This window comes from Lynx canadensis, chromosome C2, assembly GCF_007474595.2.
Source record: "Lynx canadensis isolate LIC74 chromosome C2, mLynCan4.pri.v2, whole genome shotgun sequence".
Lineage (NCBI taxonomy): Eukaryota > Metazoa > Chordata > Mammalia > Carnivora > Felidae > Lynx > Lynx canadensis.
The window spans coordinates 8,732,212-8,754,186 of record NC_044311.2 but is presented as its reverse complement, the minus strand read 5'-3'; the positions used below and the strand labels follow the sequence as shown (position 1 = coordinate 8,754,186).

The 21,975-nt window shown below is 40.8% G+C and overlaps 1 protein-coding gene across 3 annotated transcripts in view; it reads right to left on the bottom strand.

Annotated features, from left to right (window-relative positions):
• Positions 1 to 21,975, bottom strand: part of CTNNB1 (catenin beta 1) — a 40,226-nt gene continuing 18,251 nt past the window's right edge. Inside the window, exons 2-16 of one of the 3 annotated variants that reach the window (XM_030328372.1) lie at positions 13,367 to 13,427; positions 12,707 to 12,934; positions 12,239 to 12,492; positions 11,875 to 12,113; positions 11,585 to 11,786; positions 10,131 to 10,275; positions 6,722 to 6,825; positions 6,305 to 6,643; positions 5,881 to 6,039; positions 4,292 to 4,411; positions 3,528 to 3,678; positions 3,321 to 3,442; positions 2,333 to 2,393; positions 1,074 to 1,294; positions 1 to 768 (exon numbers count right to left, since the gene is read on the bottom strand). In XM_030328372.1, the coding sequence (XP_030184232.1) occupies positions 1,086 to 1,294; positions 2,333 to 2,393; positions 3,321 to 3,442; positions 3,528 to 3,678; positions 4,292 to 4,411; positions 5,881 to 6,039; positions 6,305 to 6,643; positions 6,722 to 6,825; positions 10,131 to 10,275; positions 11,585 to 11,786; positions 11,875 to 12,113; positions 12,239 to 12,492; positions 12,707 to 12,934; positions 13,367 to 13,379 (2,346 nt within the window). In that variant the 5' untranslated portion in view covers positions 13,380 to 13,427 and the 3' untranslated portion in view covers positions 1 to 768; positions 1,074 to 1,085. Of the gene's footprint in view, positions 1,295 to 2,332; positions 2,394 to 3,320; positions 3,443 to 3,527; positions 3,679 to 4,291; positions 4,412 to 5,880; positions 6,040 to 6,304; positions 6,644 to 6,721; positions 6,826 to 10,130; positions 10,276 to 11,584; positions 11,787 to 11,874; positions 12,114 to 12,238; positions 12,493 to 12,706; positions 12,935 to 13,366; positions 13,428 to 21,975 lie in introns of all 3 variants that reach the window. The other 2 variants (XM_030328373.1, XM_032594651.1) reach the window with 2 other exon arrangements.

Genomic DNA, 21,975 nt, shown 5'->3' with positions numbered 1-21,975 from the left:
TCGAATGAATTAAAAGTTTAATTCTGAACCATTTTTATAACCGCATTTTCTCTTGAAGCATTGTATCACAGCAGGTTACAACAACTTTGGGATAAAAGGCAAATGGTAAACTGTCCAAAACAAGGTTCCAAATAACACCTCTTACTGATTTACCCTATCCATACATATCCCAAATAAAGTTTTTGATCAAAAACATGAAATAGATCCACCTGCTTATTTTAAGCATATTAAAAAGGAAACTAATTGGACCATTTCTATTTGTCTATTTTATACAAAAAGGCTACACAATGTTACACTTTATTCAGATTACAATTAGAGTGATTATGAATTAGTGTTCTACACCATTACTCAATTCTTAAAAATTAGAAATTGCTGTAGCAGTATTCACTATAACTTAACACTACGAGAGACTTAAAAAACTAACAGTTACTGCAAAAAAAAATTAAAGAGCTACTTCAAAGCAAGCAAAGTCAGTACCATTACAGATATTTAAAAAAAAAAAAATTTAACAAGCAAGGCTAGAGTTTGATAAATTCCATATCTTGTGATCCATTCTTGTGCATTCTTCACTTCTTGAGTCACTCCCAAAATCCATTTGTATTGTTACTCCTCGACCAAAAAGGACCAGAACAAAAAGTTTACTTCAATTGTTCCCATAGGAAACTCAGCTTGGTTAGTGTGTCAGGCACTTTCTGAGATACCAGCCCACCCCTCGAGCCCTCTCAGCAACTCTACAGGCCAATCACAATGCAAGTTCAGACAATACAGCTGTATAAAGAGAGAAAGGCTGCTATTAATGTTTAAAACAGCAAATGTTACTCATTTGAGTATTAAGTTGCAAAGCTGTGGCAAAAAACATTAAAGTTAATAACTTCCACACATGACCACTTAACAACCAGAAATCTGAGAACATTCAAATGTTCCAAGACATCTCCTTTCAAAGTACGTATCTGTTTCTGTGGCAGATTTACAAATAGGCCTAAACCACTCCCACCCTACCAACCAAGTCTCTCTGAAGTTCTGTAGGCAGAGTAAAAGTATTTTACCCAAACTGGCTTTTTTTAACGTCTTACCTAAAGGATGATTTACAGGTCAGTATCAAACCAGGCCAGCTGATTGCTGTCGCCTGGAGGCAGCCCATCCATGAGGTCCTGGGCGTGCCCCAGATCTGGCAGCCCATCAACTGGATAGTCAGCACCAGGGTGGTGGCCACCCATCTCATGCTCCATCATGGGGTCCATACCCAAGGCATCCTGGCCATATCCACCAGAGTGAAAGGAACGGTAGCTGGGATCTACAGGAGTCGGGGGGGGGGGGGGGGGGGGGGCAACAAAAGGGGCAAGGGACACAGAGAAAGAGGAGACAGATATTAACGTTAACACTGAAGCCTGGGCCTTCGATGTCCGCGAGCTGGTCAGAAAGCAGGCCTTTCTAGCCTCTTCAGCTTCTTCAACCAAGTAATTACTCAGTGCCAGGCCACCCACGGGGCTATAAAGTCTGTTTCCACCAGAGGCAGACCAGCAAGTTCTAACCACACCATCAGCTTACCACGGAACATTCTGTGTTTGCCTCGGCGGAGACATAAAACCCCTGAGGGGGACAGCCAGCAGTCTACTACTGCGCATGTGACCGCCCAGTATCAAGAAGTCACAGGCAAGAGATGAAAGCAAAAGCCAGGAGGTCTGGCGGATGTAATCTACCTGTTGAAAAGTCCAGTGAAACAGAAGCACTGTGAAAACTCAAGCTGTTGTTTCCAGTGAAACTTTTACATTAAGGGCTGACATTACAGATCTGCCAACAGAAGATGCCTATGAGCTTTAGTGGTCTAATAATTAGGAAAAGCCAGATGAGATAATAAACACAAGGTGAAGAGCTGTATTTACTCGCAGTGTCTGCCACACTCCATCTCCATTACCCAGATTTGAATGAGTTTTCTGGAAAACCCCCACACTAGAATGATGTAGACCCACCCCAGATCTGAACCCGGGGCCACAGTTCCCTCTACTCTCGCTTCCTGGGTGGGCTGTATGGATGTATAGATTCTCTGACCAAAAAAAGCACGTACAAAGGCAACCTGTGATATGTGTCACTAGTACTGGGCGTCTGCAGTACAGGCTATTTGTTAATGTCGTCTGCTCCTTGTGGGGCTCAAAATTCCCCAGGCTCTGAGAAAGATACCGCTGCCGACTCTGGAATTTCAGAAGTGCCTTTAACTGCTGCCACTACTTTCCTGCCAACGCTGGTTTCCCAGATGAGCAAACCAGCTTTTCTGATAAAGCTTAACTTGAACCTTAACTTGACCTGGAGTCAATCGGAAATGAGAGACACATACCATCCTGACGATATCCAAGGGGCTCTCCCTGGGCACCAATATCAAGTCCAAGATCAGCAGTCTAGATAAACAGGTACAAGGCAAGGAAGCAAAATGAAAATTCTGAACTTAGGTATAGTAATATTTTGCGAACACACTTATTTTCACATTATAGAAGGAACAAAGAACGCAGAGCAATACTTGAAACTCTACCCTCAAAGATTAACTACCGACACCTAAAGCAGCATGTTTTGTCATTGCACACAGCATTAAAAATAGTCACTAATTTATTCCTTCAAGCAAATATAACCGTAAACACAATCGTCAAAGTGTCTACCCCCAACAGGAGTTGCTGACAAACAGAATATTCTACATGAAAGAAGTTTTTTAGCTTGAACAGCTGGAAGGAGACTATGAGAGGAACAGGCTTGGGGAAGTTCAGAGCTCAAGTTGGAACGCGTTAAGACTGCCCATTAAAAGCCCAACTGACAAATTACTCACTGTTTGGCAATCTGCTTTTTTCTTTTCTTTTCTTTTTTTTTTGTAACCTAACAATCTATAGGCTCTCTTTCCATTCTTATAATCCACTGTACAACTATGTAACATCACTGAATGAACTTCCAGGGTGGTTCTAATGTTTTAAGAACACCTCTGTAATGAGGCCGAATGCTGAAGACAAATTCACAGAAAGAGAATCAATAAATTAACCTCCAACTACAGTATTTAAGAGGGTTCCTCTTTCCTTAAAAGGAAAAAATTCCCTTTTGAAAAAGATACTTTAGCCGGATAACTTTTTCATCCGTCTCCCTCACGAATTCTAATGTCAATAAGCAGTATGACTTGTTTGTTCTGAATAGGCCGTTTCAAGCTGTGGTTCTTCCTCAGCAGCTGCTAAGGCAGCGCAGAGAACGAATATTCAAGCCACGGACACAGGCAAGGCAAATAAACGTGTACAAGTATTTGCAGGGGAAGCCACCCGCTACCGAAGAAACGCGTCCACACGGCCTACCTCATTCCAAGCCATCGGCTCCGTTCTGAAGAGAGAACTGGTCAGCTCCACCGAAAGCCGCTTCTTGTAGTCCTGGGGCTTGTCCTCAGACATTCGGAACAAAACAGCAGCTGCGTATGTTGCTGGGAGAGGAAAAAAGGCCCCTGAGGAAAAGCTGAGGCTTTCTGGTGTGCACCGGCTAAAGGTTCTGGTTCCGTTTCGACTTACCCACACCTTCGTTTCTGGAGTGAAGGAGCTCTGTCAGGGGAGCCGTGGCTCCCTCCGCTTCGATGGCTTCCGCAGCCTCCTTGTCCTGAGCAAGTTCACAGAGGACCCCCGCGGCTACTCTTTGGATGTTTTCAATGGGAGAATAAAGCAGCTGGGGAGAAAAACACAAACAAATCCGAATTAAATCTAAAGAAAAAACATGGCAGGCGGCAGGCACCCCACCCCACCCCACCCCACCGGGGCGCAAGAATTCCCAATTCGGAGAGAAGATGGCCTTTGCGCTACTGGTGTTCAATCCTATTCTCTAACTTCCTGTCCTCAGGCAGCTGGTTGATGCTCCGGAGCACTGGTTTTCCAGAGCAATTTCAGCCTCGAACTCTCTTCTCCAAACTCCCGGATTGGGCGATCCAGGAGGTAGCTGGACGCCTGTGCTCTGGCAACTGTGACCGGCTCTCCTCCCTCCAAACCTCAGCACCCCTGAAGTGGAGTATGAAGTCTCTCCCTTCTTCAGGCTCTAGTCCCAGTGTGTCCCCTACTACCCAAGAAAAACAAAGGGACTTTTAATAAAATAAAATGCACTCAACCGAAAGGACACTACACACTGAGATTCCAATTGTCATGCTCTGGCAAGGGGCATGAACAGAGCATGTTGTCATTTTGTAACTGGAGACAGTAGAGGAAAAACTGCCCCTAACTTGGTCCCTAACTTTCTCAAATTTTATGGACACATAAAATCTAGACTGCCTCACATAAAACCAACATACCTGCACAAACAATGGAATGGTATTTAGTCCTCTGATTACGATTCGGTTGTGAACATCCCGAGCTAGGATATGAAGGGCTCCGGTACAACCTTCAACAATTTCTTCCATACGGACTCCCTCCTACCAAAAGAAACATGGTTAACAAATAGGGCATTCTCATCTCTAAAGTTTATAAACTTCAAGGGCTTTCTGTTCTGAGTCACAATTCCTAAGCTGATTATTCACAGTATACACCCAAAGTTCCCCAGAATTTGCAATGAGTCTAGGAATGAAGGAGGATGCCAAGAAGTTGAACGTCACTGGGGGGGAGGGGGCTCCTGATGGCACTGATTCCAAGTTGTACCCTTCCCCGCAAACACATACAACACACAGGAATTACAGCTTCGATGTACTCCGACAGTCAAGACACCAACTTTAGGTAAAAGGAATACATAAAGATACACAAAGATGGGAAAGTAACGTGCAGACTGACAAATGCTTTTCTTCCACATGCTCCCTCTATTTTTGTATATCTATGTGTATTTCATGAAAACCTAGCAAAGTTTTATCACCAACTGCTAAAATTCTATTGAGCTGTCAAGTGGAAAATCCACTCCTCACCACGTCTAAGACTATCTGACTGGTAGTCTTAAAGAAGAAGGAAGTTAGCCTTTGCAAAATGTTAAGTACTGTTTCCCTGTTTCTGAGTTTTAAAAAAGGTTAGAATTCGGCTTTCATAAACAACTTGATTTTTATAAAAACACAAGATACTCCTTTCTTCCTAGAGAAAAGATGTAAAATAAAAGGTACCTTTTGCATTCTTTTAAGCCACCTCATGGAGACAGGCCAATACCAAAAGTAATGAATGGAGAAAGCCGAAGCCCAGTAATGAGTGCATACACATAACAACTACCAATAAGAGATTCCCAAAATCTGTGCTGGTAGGCTCTTGTTTTCTAAAGTGACCTAATTAAATAAGAGAAAGCTCTTTGAAGGCTTGAATCTTAAAATAAATTCTGAGGAATAAATTCTACAGTGTCTTCAGATACTGTAACAAAGCTAGTTTTTAAAGACTGCAAACCTGACATGGAAAGCTTTAGGTTGAGCTTATGGGTAAATGCTACTACTACTTCTTGAAATTTCTTAGTATTCTTAGGTCTGTGAAAACAGTTTAAACCATCCCTGGAAGAGACGGTAAAAGGTATGTTAAATATTTACAGGCAAAACTCATGTTACAATGGGGAATAAGAGGCTCTGAAATCAGATGGACTTGGATTCAAACTATGGTTCTGCTACTTCCTAAGAAGGTGACCCTTTGTACGCATTAAATGAAAACACTGCAAGAAGCACCTAACCCCACAGCAGTACACCACACCCTGCTCTCTTTGTAAGACTGACGATGCAAGGAGAGGTCAAAGGCAACAGCACTAGGGGCCACATTATTCCTGATCTTCTCTGCAGCCAGGGACAGGTCACAGTTTTTTTAAATCATTAGCAAACAGCCCCTCAGGCTAGAAGATCAAGGGAACCAATGACCAAAGAAGTTCAGGATCCCATGAATTTATGCATTCCTTTTAAATAGCCGGGTGTCACTGCTAAGATTTACCTACCACAAACTGCTGCTGCGTTCCGCCCATAGATGTGCGGCGCTGGGTATCTTGATGGGCACGAACCAGCAACTGAACTAGTCGTGGAATGGCACCCTGTTCACGGAGAGGTGCGTGATTTGCTGGACAAAGGGCAAGATTTCGAATCAATCCAACGGTGGCCTGTAGATAAGAAGAATAAAGAGCGGGCATGTAACTCAACAAAATCATTTTCTTAGCCTAAAATTCCCACCACACTAAATCTATTGGGATCACCTGAAAGTAGCACAGACTTCACAAACGCTTCGGAAGCCCACCCCGGCCACACTTCCTATTTACTAGGGAATAGGATTCGTACTTGTTAATCCCTCATGCCTAGACAACCATCCAATAACTAGAGGTGGTTCATGTCCAATTCTGCAACCTACTATTGTGACAGACAGTTTACCTTTATCAGAGGCCAATGGGATGGTGGGTGCAGGAGTTTAACCACAACCGGTAGTCCATAGTGAAGACGAACAGCATTCTGGGCCATCTCTGCTTCCTGGTGTCGACTGGTCAGATGACGAAGAGCACAGATGGCAGGCTCGGTGATGTCCTCCCTGTCACCAGCACGAAGGACAGTACGCACAAGTGCCTCTATACCACCCACTTGGCAGACCATCATCTTATTCTTATAATTATTGCAAGTGAGATTAGAAAGAATTCCAGCTGCACAGGTGACCACATTTATATCATCTGAGCCCAGAAGCTGAACAAGGGTCCCAAGAAGACCTTCCATCCCTTCCTATGGACATAAAAACAAATGCTCAGTACATATTCATCTTAATTCTATCACCAAGGCACTGGCATATTGAAAATTTACCTGTTTAGTCGCAGCATCTGATAGATTCCTAAGAGTCCAAAGACAGTTCTGAACGAGACGTTGACTTGGATCTGTCAGGTGAAGCCCTAAAGCTTGCATTCCACCTAGAATATGAAAAAAGATCTAAGGCAATGGCCATTAGCTGGCAATTCCTATCAGCACTAAGTGTCTTTTCTAGTCTTAGAGGGCGTCCCTCTTCACTGCCAAAGCTTAGCCCCTCTAAGTCCTTTATTTATTTTCATTTGTTAGGATGGCGCTCAGTTTCCCCTTCTTTTCCCATTCGCCTCGACTAGTGGTAACTTCTGTCAAACACCCAATGTGGAAAAAGCCTTCTCTATCCCCACTCTCCTCCTTACGTAATTTTACTTTCGTCCATTCAATCATCTCAAAAATATCCACCTAAATAAAATCAGACCACTTTGAGCTGGAGCTGTGCCAGTGAGCAAAATATGGCACGGCCCCTTCTCTCATAGAGCTCATTCATGGTCTAGCTGGAGGCAGACAATAAACAAATATACAATTAATAAGCTGAAACTACACAGTGTGTCAGATGGTGCCAAGTGCTATCAGGAAGAAAACCCCACGAGTGTCGTGGGGGGGGTGCCCTACAATTTCAAGTAGGGTAATTAGGTCACCTCAGTGTGAAGGTGACATCTGCGCAAAAATATGGAGGAGGACCAATCCTAAAAGGTACTGGAACTCCAGTTTATTACCAGGAACCGTATGAAAATGACGGACTCCAAACCGTGAGACCCAACGGTTCATAACCTTCTGCCATTCAGGACCCTAAGGAAGAGCATTTGTACTGGCGGTGGAGAGTAAACGGACGCTCAATTCCTCACTCGCTGGCTTAACTTCCCCCATCTCTCTCCTACTGAAATCCCTTCCGAATGTAGTGAGATACTTTCCCTTGTCTCCTTGTTCATCTCTTCAGGTCTGTTTTATTTTTCATTTTAGGTAGGCTCCACACCCAGGGTGGGGCCTGAACTCATGACCTGGAGATCAAGAGTCGCATGCTCGACTGCCAGCCAGCCAGGTGCCCCTTTTCGTGTCTCTCTTAAAAGTAAGTCTACCACCTCCCCTAGGAGACAAGCATCATCCCGATCTGGCTGCTTCCTCCCAGCAGCTCCGGCTACTAACAGAGACCTGCACACGGCTGATGCTCGAGATCTGCTCCATGCCTAGATCCCCCTCCTCTACCTTCTCTCCTTCACAGATTTCATTCCCTCCCTTTACTATTCACACGAACAGGGTGGATTTGACCCCAAATGTCTCATCAGAATACCCCGCAGACTTCAAAAACACGTAGACCTGCTCATTCGGCAGGTCTCGGTAAGAGTCCACGCAGATGACTTTAAGGCATGCCCCCTCTTCCCCCCCTATACTGAGAGGTCAATTCCCAAATCTCTAGCCCCGTCTCCCCCTGCATCTCTGTGCCATACATAATCCAGCTACCTACTGGCCTTTCAGTCACTCTATCTCAGCTTCTTAAATTACCTTGTTCCAAAAATTAACCAATTCATTCTGGTAGCTCCATTTAGGATGTTCTCCCCACCACAAATCACTTCTGGTTGCCCTTTAGCCCCCAAGTGATTACATTTTTGGGTGCTATCAGAAGCCTCAAAACAGTCATCCTTTCTATTTTTCATACCAAAACAGAAGTTTGTAACACAGCTCGGTGGCCTGACCTGCTTGCTTTTGGTCAAACTGTCATACATTGTTAATATTAATAATCCAAACACCTCACTGTGATGCGATGCCACTGCTTAACAGCCACTAATAACTTCTCATTATCTCTAAGACAAAGGCCAAATTCTTTAGCATAACCTTAAGGAACCCTTTAGAATTTGGATCCCACCTAGCACTGCAAACTGACCTATTCTACATCTGTGGTTCTAAAGCTAGGAAAAAAACAAACCATGAATAAACATACATGTTACAGGGGCCTAGAAATGTCTTGCAATATATGGCCCTTGCCTAGCCCATCAACCTCATCCTGGGTCCTGGGCTACTCATCCATTATTCATTAAATTCAAGTTACACTTCCTCTTTAGCACTTAGAACTCAACAATCTCTTTCTTACCATCAGGACATAGCATAGGGTTCTTTTCTCTGCCCGGAAAACCTCTAATCCCCACTTCTCATATGGCTAATAGGTACCTTCTCGTCCTGCAATCTCATTTTACATCCCTTTCTCAGAGAAGCTCCTCTCTCCCCTTTAATTCTGATCACTACTTACTGTTCCTTTCTTCTCTGATACTCATTCTAAGCTGTTAATGCCCCCATTTTTTGCATATTTTTGTCACCCTCAACAGAATGGAAGAATAAACATAGGGACTATATCTGCTTAGTTATCTAGTATATACACCACGTGCTTATTCCAGTGCTTAAGACATAGGTGCTGAATGTTTTCAGAACACACAAGTGAACATCAGAATAACCTGGCTAACTTTTTAAAATAATGACCTTGTCATTCCACTCCAAGGATTCTGATTAAGTCCAAAACTCTGCATTTTCCTCAAGTACTCCTATTTCTGGAACGGCTGGGCCAGAATTTCATCCCCTTATTCTAGATGAATCCAGCCACACCTGTCTGTCTCAGTGCCAGCCAGCTATCCTGGGCAACCATAATGCCCCTTTCTCCCACAAATTCTCAAATAAAACTACTCTCAACAAGTAAAAGAGGTGTTACTAACCCTACACTTCATTCCAGGTATTTTCTTCTATTAAATGCTTTCATATTTTTCCCCTTCCAGTTTTGATACGAAACTTGGTTTGAGAGTCCAGGTAGATACTGCTAAGTGTGTTACAGAAAGAACTGATGCTGGGTAGTTGCAGAGCAACTGTATCCTCATGATAAAAAAACAAAAGGCTGTGGCTGGTCCACCAATTCCTCTCCTTTGCTACCAACACACACAACAGAAACTACCAAGTATTAGCCATCATTTTTTTTTTTTTTTTTTTTAAATTTTTTTTTCAACGTTTATTTATTTTTGGGACAGAGAGAGACAGAGCATGAACGGGGGAGGGGCAGAGAGAGAGGGAGACACAGAATCGGAAACAGGCTCCAGGCTCTGAGCCATCAGCCCAGAGCCCGACGCGGGGCTCGAACTCCCGGACCGCGAGATCGTGACCTGGCTGAAGTCGGACGCTTAACCGACTGCGCCACCCAGGCGCCCCTAGCCATCATTTTTGATGGGTAGTAACAACTCTGCCTAAACTGGCCTAGGCTTAAACAGCACCAGTGCAGGTGTTAAGCAACACATACACTTTAAATGCGGTCTTGGCTGCAGACTGAATAGAACCGTCTAGTTTCAGCCCATTAAGGTCAAGTTGTATTACCCTTTTCCTAAAACAAGTAATCAAATTAGAACTGCCAGATGTTGCACACGAGACTGAGAATACTTACCGGCTTCTACAATAGCTGGTTTATTACTAGAGCAGACAGACAGCACCTTCAGTACTCTGCTTGTGGTCCACAGTAGTTTCTCGTAAGTGTAGGTCCTCATTATATTTACTAAAGCTTGAGGTCCACCACTAGCCAGAATGATCAGCTAGAAAGACACGTATATACTGTTAATCACAAAATTGTCATCATATGCCCAAGAAAACAACCAACCTATTTTTATTATACAAGCATGTCAGCCAGCTTGCCACTGATCTAAATGTATTCCCAGACCCCATTATCCAGATTCCCACACTGGGGCCCCATTTACCCCCTCCTTCTACAGGATTCCACTCAAATTCAGGTATCCCAATACTCCCAAGAATAGATCAACTCTGCCCCAATTTTCTTCCTCCCACACTGATCAGAACAAAACAAAACCACAGAAACCACGCTGGTAATGCCCAGACATTATTGTTGTATCAAAGCGGAGTTGTTAAAAATGTGAACCAGAATGGGCACTTAAAACTCCTAATCCTTTGGCTCTTGGCTGTTTTCACCTTAAAATGAGGTATCATCAAATAATCATTCCTTCTTGCCCTTTACTTCCCTCCATATTCCCACCTCCAAACTATCCTGATTTTCTAAACACAAATCTCATCAGCTCATACCTTGCTAAAACTGACTGCATTTAGTCATTACTCTTTTAACATATTCTACAAGGTCCTGCAGGAGCTCAATAATCTGCTGAGCTCAATAATCTCAACTCAAACCTTTCCTCTTCTTTACTATTGTTTCTAAGTTTATTTATTTTAAGGGACAGAGAAGAGAGCGAGCACATTCAAGTGGGAGATGGGCAGAGTGAGAGAAAATCCCAAGCAGGCCCCGCGCTGTCAGCACAGAGCCCAACTCAGGGCTCAATCTCACGAACTAGGAGATCATGACCTGAGACGAAATCTAGAGTCAAGACGTTTAACCAACTGAGCCACTTGGGTGCCCCTTCTTTACTCTGTATCTCTTGAATTTCCAAAACTCATCACTCTTCTCCCTCTGTAGGGCTTTCAAAGGTGCCATTTCCTCTAATCTTCACCTAGTCGATCTCTCCTCACCCTTAAGACCTGAACGCAACCTATCGCTTCCTCCAACAGGTCTCCCTGAACTTTCAAAACAGGGTTTGGTTCACTTATATGCTCTCATTGCTCCTTTACTTCCTCCAAACTCACGAGTTAAATAGTAATTATATCATTTCAGTGCCTATCTCCCACCTCAGAATGGAAGTTCTGAGAGGAGTTTGCCCACTATATCCCCAACACCTAGCTTGATACATACAAACGTTTATAGAAAAAGAGATGTCCAACTTTTTTTAAGGATACACACAAAGGGTGAGGCATACAAAGAATTTGCTAGAGTCCACAGAAGGACATGACATTGGGGTTCCCAATGCTCCATGACAACCACATTCAGAAAAATTATTTTACCTTGCTTTCTTGGTTGCCGTAAGCTAAAATCTGAAGGCAGTCTGTCGTAATAGCCAAGAATTTAACATTTGTTTTGTTGAGCAAGGCAACCATTTTCTGCAGCCCACCAGCTAAACGCACTGCCATTTTAGCTCCTTCTTGATGCAATAAAAGGTTGTGGAGAGTTGTAATGGCATAAAATAATACAGAATCCACTGGTGACCTGGGAAGAAGAAAAAAGCCACATCAGAAATGCAGTGATGGCACTCTTCTCCTTCTTAGCTGTGAGCCTTCTGACCATGTTTTCTTACCCAAGCATCTTCACCAGGGCGGGAATGCCCCCAGACTTAAAGATGGCCAGCAAGCCCTCACGATGATGGGAAAGATTGTGCAAGGTGCCAGCAGTACAGCGAGCTGTCTCCACGTCGTTCGTATTCTGCATGGTGCGTACGATGGCAGACACCATCTGAGGAGAACGCATGATGGCGTGTCTGGAAGCTTCCTTTTTCGAAAGCTGATGGACCATAACTGCAGCCTTATTAACCACCACCTATAACGTACGGGAATTAAGAGACATCATTGGTTTTCAATCCTGATACTGGATGGCTATTTTGAGGCTCCTTCCTGGAGAGTTTCCTTCAAAGCAGATCGCGAGCCAGCCTCGTCATTACTGACCTGATCCTCATCGTTTAGCAGTTTTGTCAGTTCGGGGATTGCACGTGTGGCAAGTTCTGCATCATCTTGATAGTTAATCAAATTTACAACTGCGTGTTTCAGCATCTGTGATGGTTCAGCCAAACGCTGGACGTTAGTAGGGTGAGCAGCATCGAACTGTGTGGATGGGATCTGCATGCCCTCGTCTAAAGTCTCAGGGAACATAGCAGCTCGCACTCTCTGAGCTCGCGTCATCGCATACTGACCATCAATATCTGGAAAAGATAAATTCAACACCCGTTATTTCCAATTCAGCATTGTGCCGAACACGTGCTACACCAAACGTATTACCGAAATGTTACCTGAAGGTAACACTGCCACCGCCCCCCTTTCTTGACACCACTTAAACTGTTACACACCAACTTCTGTAAGAAGAATTCTCAAAACTGCATTCTGACTTTCAGTAAGGCAGTAATGTAACACCCTTACCAGCCACTTGTTCTTGAGTGAAGGACTGAGAAAACCCCTGTTCCCACTCGTACAGGACTTGGGTGGTATCCACATCCTCTTCCTCAGGATTGCCTTTACCACTCAGAGAAGGGGCTGTGGTGGTGGCACCAGAATGGATTCCAGAGTCCAGGTAAGACTGTTGCTGCCAGTGACTGACAGCTGCTTTTCTGTCTGGCTCCATGGCCATGTCCAGTTCCATCAGATCAGCTAGAAAAATCCAACAGCATTCGCATTACTGCCAAGGAAATGTTATCTTCATTAAAAAATCTGGGATACGACCCACTGAAATATTGTTAGAAATAGTCAAATGTGGAAGACAGCCAAGAATAACAATGATAGCCAGGATTAGCTCAGTGAGGAAATATCTACACTCTTAGGGAACCACCTAACAGTTACTCACTGAATTAGTGGAAGAATGGTACTGCATCCAGGCTCCAGAAGCAGTCATCCAGACTAGATTCCTGCTGGTGGCTTGTTTGCTATTTCACCAAGCCATTAGGAGGAGTGAGCAGAAAATGGAGCAAAAGGTAGCCTGACAAGTAAGCAGGGAGAGAGTAAAGCAGGGGGATCTGAGCCAGACTGGGTTAATGGCAATGAAGCAGAGCCCCAATTCAGTAACTAAAGACTTGTGATACAAACCTTGGGTAGCCATTGCCCACACAGGATTTTCAAAACCGGTGTATGGTGTGCTTCAGATACCCTAAAAGAGTTAATCAAGTCATTAGGATTTAAAATTTGCTTGTTTTTAGTATTTTTAAGCCACTACGATGGGCTGATAAATACTACGGACCACATCCATAAATAGCCGCAACCCCTTTTACCATGTGATCGTGAAACCCAAACCCCACGGTCTCCTCTATACACCTCAACCACAGCTCCATCATTGGTGAAAACTCCAAGTAAAAACTCCTCTTTAACAAGCACGTCTTTTTAAGTAGGAATACAAATTATAGTTATTCAGGATGTCAAAAAGCACAATTATTGATGCAGATGAAGAAAATTTATAGTGAAAGCCAAGGTGGGGGAAAAAAAGTATTCAAAATCAATTCCTCCTTGAGTTCCCAAAAGCGTTCTCCCTTTTTAACTTCTTTCACTGAAAAACTCATAGATCTTTTTGGACAGTGGTTTTAAAAAAGACCAAATTTTCATTAAATGGTTTTTCTTTACTGATACAATACAATGCCATATAAAATACCTTTATAAAGCAAATGGATCAGAACACTGGATTTTAGATCTTTTACTAAGAAGTAAAATTAGTTTTCAAATGAAAGTTTGCAACACAAAAAGAATCTTTTTAGTAAATTTTTTCTAGTTCAAATTTATAGCAATGATGTATTATAAACAGAAGTATTACTCACTGGAGTAATGTTTTATCAGTATGAAAAACTTAATCATATACATAAAAATCTTAGCATCTTTGCATTTTGGCTTTACTGTGTAACATTCAGGAAAACATTGAATCACATAGGAAACTAATTGCAAATGAGAACCGTTTGAAGGCTCATGGCCACTAGATATTCCTAATAACAAAACTTCCTTTACTACACAGTATTCCCCTAAACAAATTTATCTTGCACTACAAATTAACATAATGGTTTACCAACACGTAAAGACATGGGCTAAAAGATTTACGTGTGAACTGTATATTCTATCACCGTAAAACAGAGTTTAAATATGTTTAATGAAAGTTGGAAACTACAGTCTAAAGTCCTATTTGCTCTATGTAAAGGAAGCATGTGTTAATTACTCATAAAATTGCTCTTCCAGTACTAGATTTTTAGAACCACAAAGGTCACTTGACACGTAAAGATGACAAGAGCTGTGGATACAACTGTGTTAGTTCCACGGTAGAAACAACTGACAATCTTTGTACAAGGCAAAATGAAGGACAGAAAATGAAGGTGATTCCTGTCAATACGAATCTTTTGAGATACTAAACAGGATTATGTGTGTTCAGTGTTTTGATTCAATAGGACTAGAGTGGGGCATAGAAACCTGAATTTTTAATGAATATTCTAGGATGCACAAGCGATCTACAGACCACACTGAGAAATACCCAAGGTTTCTGTTCACTGATGCTGTGTTTTAGCTTACATTTTTCCACCTCTCTGGAAACTGAGTTCTCCACTCCAGTTTCCAGTTTATTTCCGGGAAAGGCAACTTAAAACAAGTTCTACATTGGGCTCTTCCTTTGGCCAATGCCACAGGGCTCAGAAACCAACTAGTCACTAGAATACACATACAAAATATGTGTAAATCAGCTGTATAGTTACTGGTAAGGCTTCTGGTCCAACAAAAAGCTACTACCAGTAGTTAAGTTTTTGGCAAGTCAAAAGTTATTCACAGATTTTTGACTGTGTAGGGGGTCGGTGTTGTTCAACGTTCAAGTGTACATGGCTTCAAGGAAAAAAATACTTACAGTATTGTTTCCTTGTTGTTGATGCAAAGGCAAAATATTTAGCCATGTTATTGTGTAAAATCTGTTTATATGGGATGACCTGTAGTTTGACCACAATTTATAATGATTTTATGGAAAAAGCAAGTTCATACTCCAAACTTACAATATCTATTTGTATGTTGAGGATTCCTCAATACTATTATTTTTATATACTTTAAAATTTATGCAGCATACATAACAGTGAGTCTACAATCCTACGTCGTAAAGGAGGCCAAGTATCAATCCAGCAGGTTGAGAAGTAAAAAATAGGAATGAAAATGGGGATCTACATAAGCAACAGTATGTATCAACTCACCTCCTACATTACACTGCAGATGAATCCAAATTTACCAAAACTATGAGAACTATTCACTAAAGAAACTGAATATACTGTCCAAAGAGATCTAGGCCAGAGTCCTGCCCAAAAGGAAAGAGCCTTCCTCATTCTTCTTCTGGACAGAACTTTCAGCCCAAGGATTGGCTCCTTCCACTACACCCTGTCAATCATTAGGGGTCCAATCCTAAAGCTCCCAATCAACCGAAGCTTACCAAACACATCTGGAAAGCCTTCAAGAGCAAAGGAAAAAGTTCAAGAAAGAAGTAACAGAAAAAACGAGGACTCCAGAGAAACACAGGATTTTAAAATAGGGGTAAGGGTGGGGGGATGGAAACAGAATGTTTTAATTTACTACCCTCATAAAGATTGGAGATAATAAATTAAAAGCTCACTAGATAACCAAAGTTGAGAAAAACTCCTAGAACATAAAGGAGAAAGATATTCAAAATACAAAATAGAAGAAACAAGATGATCATCTAGGGGATCAGAGCGCCAGCTAATAGGCATTTCAAAAAGAATTAGGAGAAACAAAAATGGGGAAAAGCCCATTAATAGCAACTCAAGATAAAGGGAGGATAATGCTAACAAGTTATGAAGTACTAGAAGTTCCCAAATGCAGTGATCACAAACTACAGAATACTTTAGGATGCTCTGTGTCCTGCCAGCTTCATCCCCACCAAGTGGTACTTTGACAAAGAAAGAGGGTTGCCAGGATCGCCAATTTATCCAGTTTAGTGAGGTAACGGACGCATGCACCCTTTTATTTTTTCTTTTTGTTAAACGTACATTCTTTCCAGTTATATAATTTGTAAAGAACACCTCAAAATTTATCTTGCTACTTCTGATTTAAAATCTGTAAAGACTTAGAAAAAAATATACACTCTTTATATACAACAATTTCTATCTAGGTGAAAAGTTCATTCTGATCCATATCTTATCCAAAGTGTTACTATGAGTAATTTTTCCTTCAACTTTTTTAATAGGACTACTTACGTATTCTAGGTTTTTCTTTTTTCTTACTAGGAAAATTTTCAAATATGCAGGAAAGTAGACACAACTGTATAATGAACACCCACATTACCTATACTTAACAACTGTTAACATCAGGCAGTATTTGTGCCCACCCACAGAATAATTTTAAAGTAAACTATATACATTACTGTGACTAGCAGTAGTTCATCAGGTGGCTATGAAAAGTAAGGATATTTTCTTGCATACCAAAACATTACTGTGGAAGATCAGCCTTACTTACTGCTACTCCATCCAGTTCACAATGAGTGAACTGGAGCCTCTGCCTCACCCTGTGTACTTTAGTGGCCTTCTGTCAAAGTCAACGTGGGAATTCCCGACATGATAGAGGTCTCACGCTGAAGTTTACTTCTCCAGTTCCTATTAGGACAAATTATCTTAATTACCCTAGATTTCATAAAATTTGAGTATTACTAACTAGGAGTAACTTTGCTATATAAAAATAAAGCAGATCTATTATAAAACCAGTTTTATACTGGCCATTCATGCTAACAGTTCACTTTCCAACAACCTGTACTAAAAGAACAAAAACCAATCACTTACTCTGTTTTAAAGTAAGAAAACCCAACTCTATTTCAGGAGCATGATAAACTTATAAAAAAAAATCCTCAAGGATTAAAAACATTTCTAAGTAAAATTTGTTTTGTAAATCGAAAAGCACATACATACGCATTTTTCTTGTCACTACTACTATCTTGCCATTCACAAAATTTATACTCTCCTCAAATCTTCTGTTTAGGCACTTTTCATTTATCACTATTGGTTTTTTTTTTTTTTAACATTTATTTATTTTTGACAGAAAGAGAGCGTGAGCAGGGGAGGGGCAGAGAGAGGGAGACACAGAATCTGAAGCAGGTTCCAGGCTCTCTGGAACTCAAAAAACCCTTTTTTTGCCACGTGTACAGCCTTCTTGGCTTGCCAGATTCTTTAAAAAAATTTTTTTTTAATTTTGAGAGAGAGAGAGAGAGAGAGAGAGAGAGAGAGAGAGAGAGAATCCCAAGCATGCTCCCCACTGTCAGCACAGAGTACCGTGCAGGGCTCAAACTCACAAACCACAAGACTATGACCTGAACCAAAATCAAGAGTCAGATGCTCAGTCAACTGAGCCACTCATGTGCCCCTTGCCAGATTCTAGAGGTAGTCCTTTTATATTTTCATAGGGTACATGTATATGTTATATATAAGAAGTTCCTTGAATAATCACTGATACAGCATATTTAGGCCTGTCGTGTGTCTGAGAATATGATTTCACTACTTAAAATAATGTGATAACGGTAATATCCTTTACACTTATGATATATCCTTACTGTCACCAATGAGTACCTTCATACATAATCTCTGGTCAGTAACATAATCCTAAAATAGTCTTGATACTCCAGGAAAAAAAAAAAAAGAGAATGTTTTAAAACAAACTTTTACTTTATTCACTCTAAGATCAAGTCACTACAAAAAGCAGATGATTCGGGGCGCCTGGGTGGCGCAGTCGGTTAAGCGTCCGACTTCAGCCAGGTCACGATCTCGCGGTCCGAGAGTTCGAGCCCCGCGTCGGGCTCTGGGCTGATGGCTCGGAGCCTGGAGCCTGCTTCGGATTCTGTGTCTCCCTCTCTCTCTGCCCCTCCCCCGTTCATGCTCTGTCTCTCTCTGTCCCAAAAAAAAAAAAAAAAAAAAAAAAAAAAAAAGCAGATGATTTTTCTTCAGCCTACAGTACTCTAAGCAACTGAAAACACTGATATTTTAAAACACAGTTATTTCAAAGTACACAATAAACAGGCTTTATCTATCTACACAGGCACATTTTTATAATTTCCAAATATAATTTTATGCCAGCTAAGTTAAACAAAATGTTTAATACTGTTTATGTGGTAAAAGTACAAAGATTACATGCCAGCTTCTAAACACCTGGGCACAAAGGGAATCAAGAAAGAAGGGTATTAAAGATGGCTTCAACTCTTTCGCATTTTTTTAAGATAAAATAAATACAGCAAAATTACATACACCTCTTAATATCTAGGCCACCCCTGAGTGCATGGCTGTTTGTTACATTATTCTCTATACTGTGCGTAGCAAGAATAATTGACTGAAAATAAAATAAGGAAATAGTTCTACATCAGCATCTCAGGTAAAGTAATTTAAACCCCAAATATGATTTTAAAATATAAGAAAATCTTTGTACCTTTCAAACAATTAAAATGGAACTATCCATAAAAGACACAAATGTTTCATGTACACTTCTGTCAAACCAGCTAAACCTTACAATTCAAGTACCAAAAGTGAGGATAAAATACTCCCGTCTCCTTGAAGAGGCAGCAGTCACACTAGCTCAATAGGCTACAAATCTATTTTAGAAGGCTAGAGACTGCAGCTATGTGGGAGGATCTGTTTCCACTACATCTTGAAACTGAAAATCCTGTTCCTCTTAAGTTCATAAAATGATGATTAGCGAAATCCTGAGGACATTCTTTGTTAACTAACATTCTAGAGACACTTTTACAACTCTTTTAAGTTACACAGTGATAATACTGCACAGAAAACAGTTCACGGTTAAACTAAATTGTTAATAAAAAGTGACCATTATGTACAAACTACTTTCCTATGTACAAATAGGTTAGAAAATCATACTCACAAAAAGATCTCATGCATAAAAGCAACAATAAAAACAAAGTACATACAAAATTAAATGTGATTATTTTTTTCTTGGCTGGAAAATCGTTTTGTACTATATAAAGATATTGTTGGTTTTCTCTTAGTTAAGGCTAATATCCTTGGTACACAGAGAACTAAAGACAAATCAATAAAAAAAAATCAGGGAAAGGGCAGAAACCATCATTTCAAAGGAAAAATACAAAGTAAGCAATAAATACACACAAAAGAATTTAAACTCATTCATTTTTTGCATATCAGCCCAGCAGATTTAAAAGATTAATAATATCGACTGCTAAGACGATACAGTTGACCCTGGAACAAGGGTTCGAAATGCGCGGCTGCACTTCACGTGATTTTTTTTTTTCATCATGATTAAGTATACTCTTTAATCCCCATCCCCAATTTCAACCCCACGCACACACCTCCCTTTGGTAACCATCAGTTTGTTCTTTATAGTTGAGTCTGTTTCTTTTTCTTTTTTTAATATAATTTATTGTCAAATTGGTTTCCATACAACACCCAGTGCTGATCCCAACAAGTGCCCTCCTCAATGCCCATCACCCACTTTCTCCTCTCCCCCACCTCCCATTCAACCCTCAGTTTGTTCTCAGTTAAGAGTGTTTCTTGTTTTGCCTCTCTTTTTTCCTTTGCTCATGTTTGGCTTTTTAAATTCCATATGAGTGGAATCATATGTTACTTGTCTTCGACAGATTTATTTCACTTAACATCATGCTGTCTGGCTCTGTTCATGTTGTTGCAAATGGCAAGACTTCATTCCTTGTTATGGTTAAATAATATTCCACTGTGTGTGTATACTTTTGGCCCCCTCACCATCTTTTTTTTTCCAAACACACACTAGAGTGAACTCTGAAAAGCCTAAATCATAGTACACGCACCTATAGTGGCTTTCTAGTGCACTTTGGATTTTATTCTATATCCTTATGGATCTGACATAAATATAGATGTATAGGTATAGGTATAGGTATAGGTACAGGTACAGGTACAGGTACAGGTATAGATACATATGCACAACCCACTATATCTTCTTTATCCATTCATCTATCGATGGACACTTAGGCTGCTTCCATACTTTAGGTATTGTAAATAATGCTGCAATAAACGTAAGGGTGCACGTATCTTTTCAAATTAGTGTTTCTGTATCCTTTGGGTACAGATCCAGTAGTGGAATTACTGGATCACAGGGTAATTCTACTTCAAATTTTTTGAGAAACCTCCATACTGTTTCCCACAGTGGCTGCACCAATTTGCATTCCCACCAACAGTGTAAGAGGGTTCCTTTTTCTCCACATCCTGGTCAACACTTGTTTCTTGTATACATTTGTTTTTGTTTTTTTATAGTACAGTACTATAATAAATGTATTTTCCCTTATGATTTTAACATTTTCTTTTCTCTAGCTTACTTTGTGGTAAGGATACAGTACTTAATACATACAACACACACAAAAAAATGTTTTAATCCTGTTGATGCTATTGCTAAGGCTTTTTATCTCTATCAACAGTAGGCTACTAGCCATTAAGTTTTGGAGGAGTCAAAGTTTTATGCAGACTTGGGACTACATGGGAACCGGTGCCCCTAATCCCCACATTATTCAAGAATCAACTGTAGTTCAACTACCAGAAACTTTTTGGAGGGTAGGTTGGCACTACCCATTAAATATGTGTAAATAACCTCTGACTTTAAAATTCCATTTTTATAATAGAAACATAATTTGTAGCAATATTCACAGAAGAATGCCAAGAGGTCTGCACAATGAAGCATTCATAGAAAAAAACTGGAAATTACCCAAATGCTCATCAACAAGGCAATGAATGAACAATAATTTATCCACTCGCCGAACAAACATGTAACACCTTTCATGTTACTGGCATTGCAGTAAGAGTGAATACCAGAGTCTGAGACTCAAGCTCGTACATCCAGTAAAGCCTGGATTCGGCTACTAGAAAGTTAAGCAATAAAAACAAAACAATTTAAAGAGAACTTCTGTGAAAGAAATAAACAAGGTGAGAAGAGAGTGAATGGTGGAGAAGGGCTATTCTAGGTAAGCATGGGATGACAGGAACATTTGAGCAGAGGAGGAGGAACCAGCCAGCTTAAGATGGGGCAGAACACTTCATGCAGAAAAAAAGTGGAAAGGAAGGTATGAGCTGTTTGGTAAAGGTACTAAAAAGTCACCAGTGTAACAAGAAATCAGGGAACTATGAAAAGAGAAAGGACCAGATCAACAAGGATATAGAATAAAATCCAAAGTGCACTAGGAAGCCACCAGAGGTACACATGTACTATGATACAGTCTTTTCAGAATTCATTCTAAGTGTGTGTATGGAAAAAAAGATGGTGAGGGGCCAAAGAAAAGCAGGGACACCAATAAGGAAGCTACTGTAAGTGGTAAATCATCCAGGTGAGATGCAGTAGTGGATAACTATGTAGCCTTTAAAATGAATGAAAAAAGACACAGAAAAAAACCCCACATATCTAATATGCAAAGCATTTGCACATTTTACGACATTTTTGCATACATTCCCAGAATTAAATGCATGTAAAAAATACATTCGTATCTGGGGCACCTGGGTAGCTCAGTCAGTTAAGCATCTGACTTCCACATAGGTCATGATCTCACAGCTTGTGAGTTTGAGTCCCGCATGGGCTCAGAGCCTGGAGCCTGCTTCAGATTCTGTCTCTCTCTCTCTCTCTCTCTCTCTCTGTCTTCCCCGGCTCATACTGTCTCTCTCTCAAAAATAAACATTAAAAAAATTTTTTTTAAATACATTAGTATTAGAAAT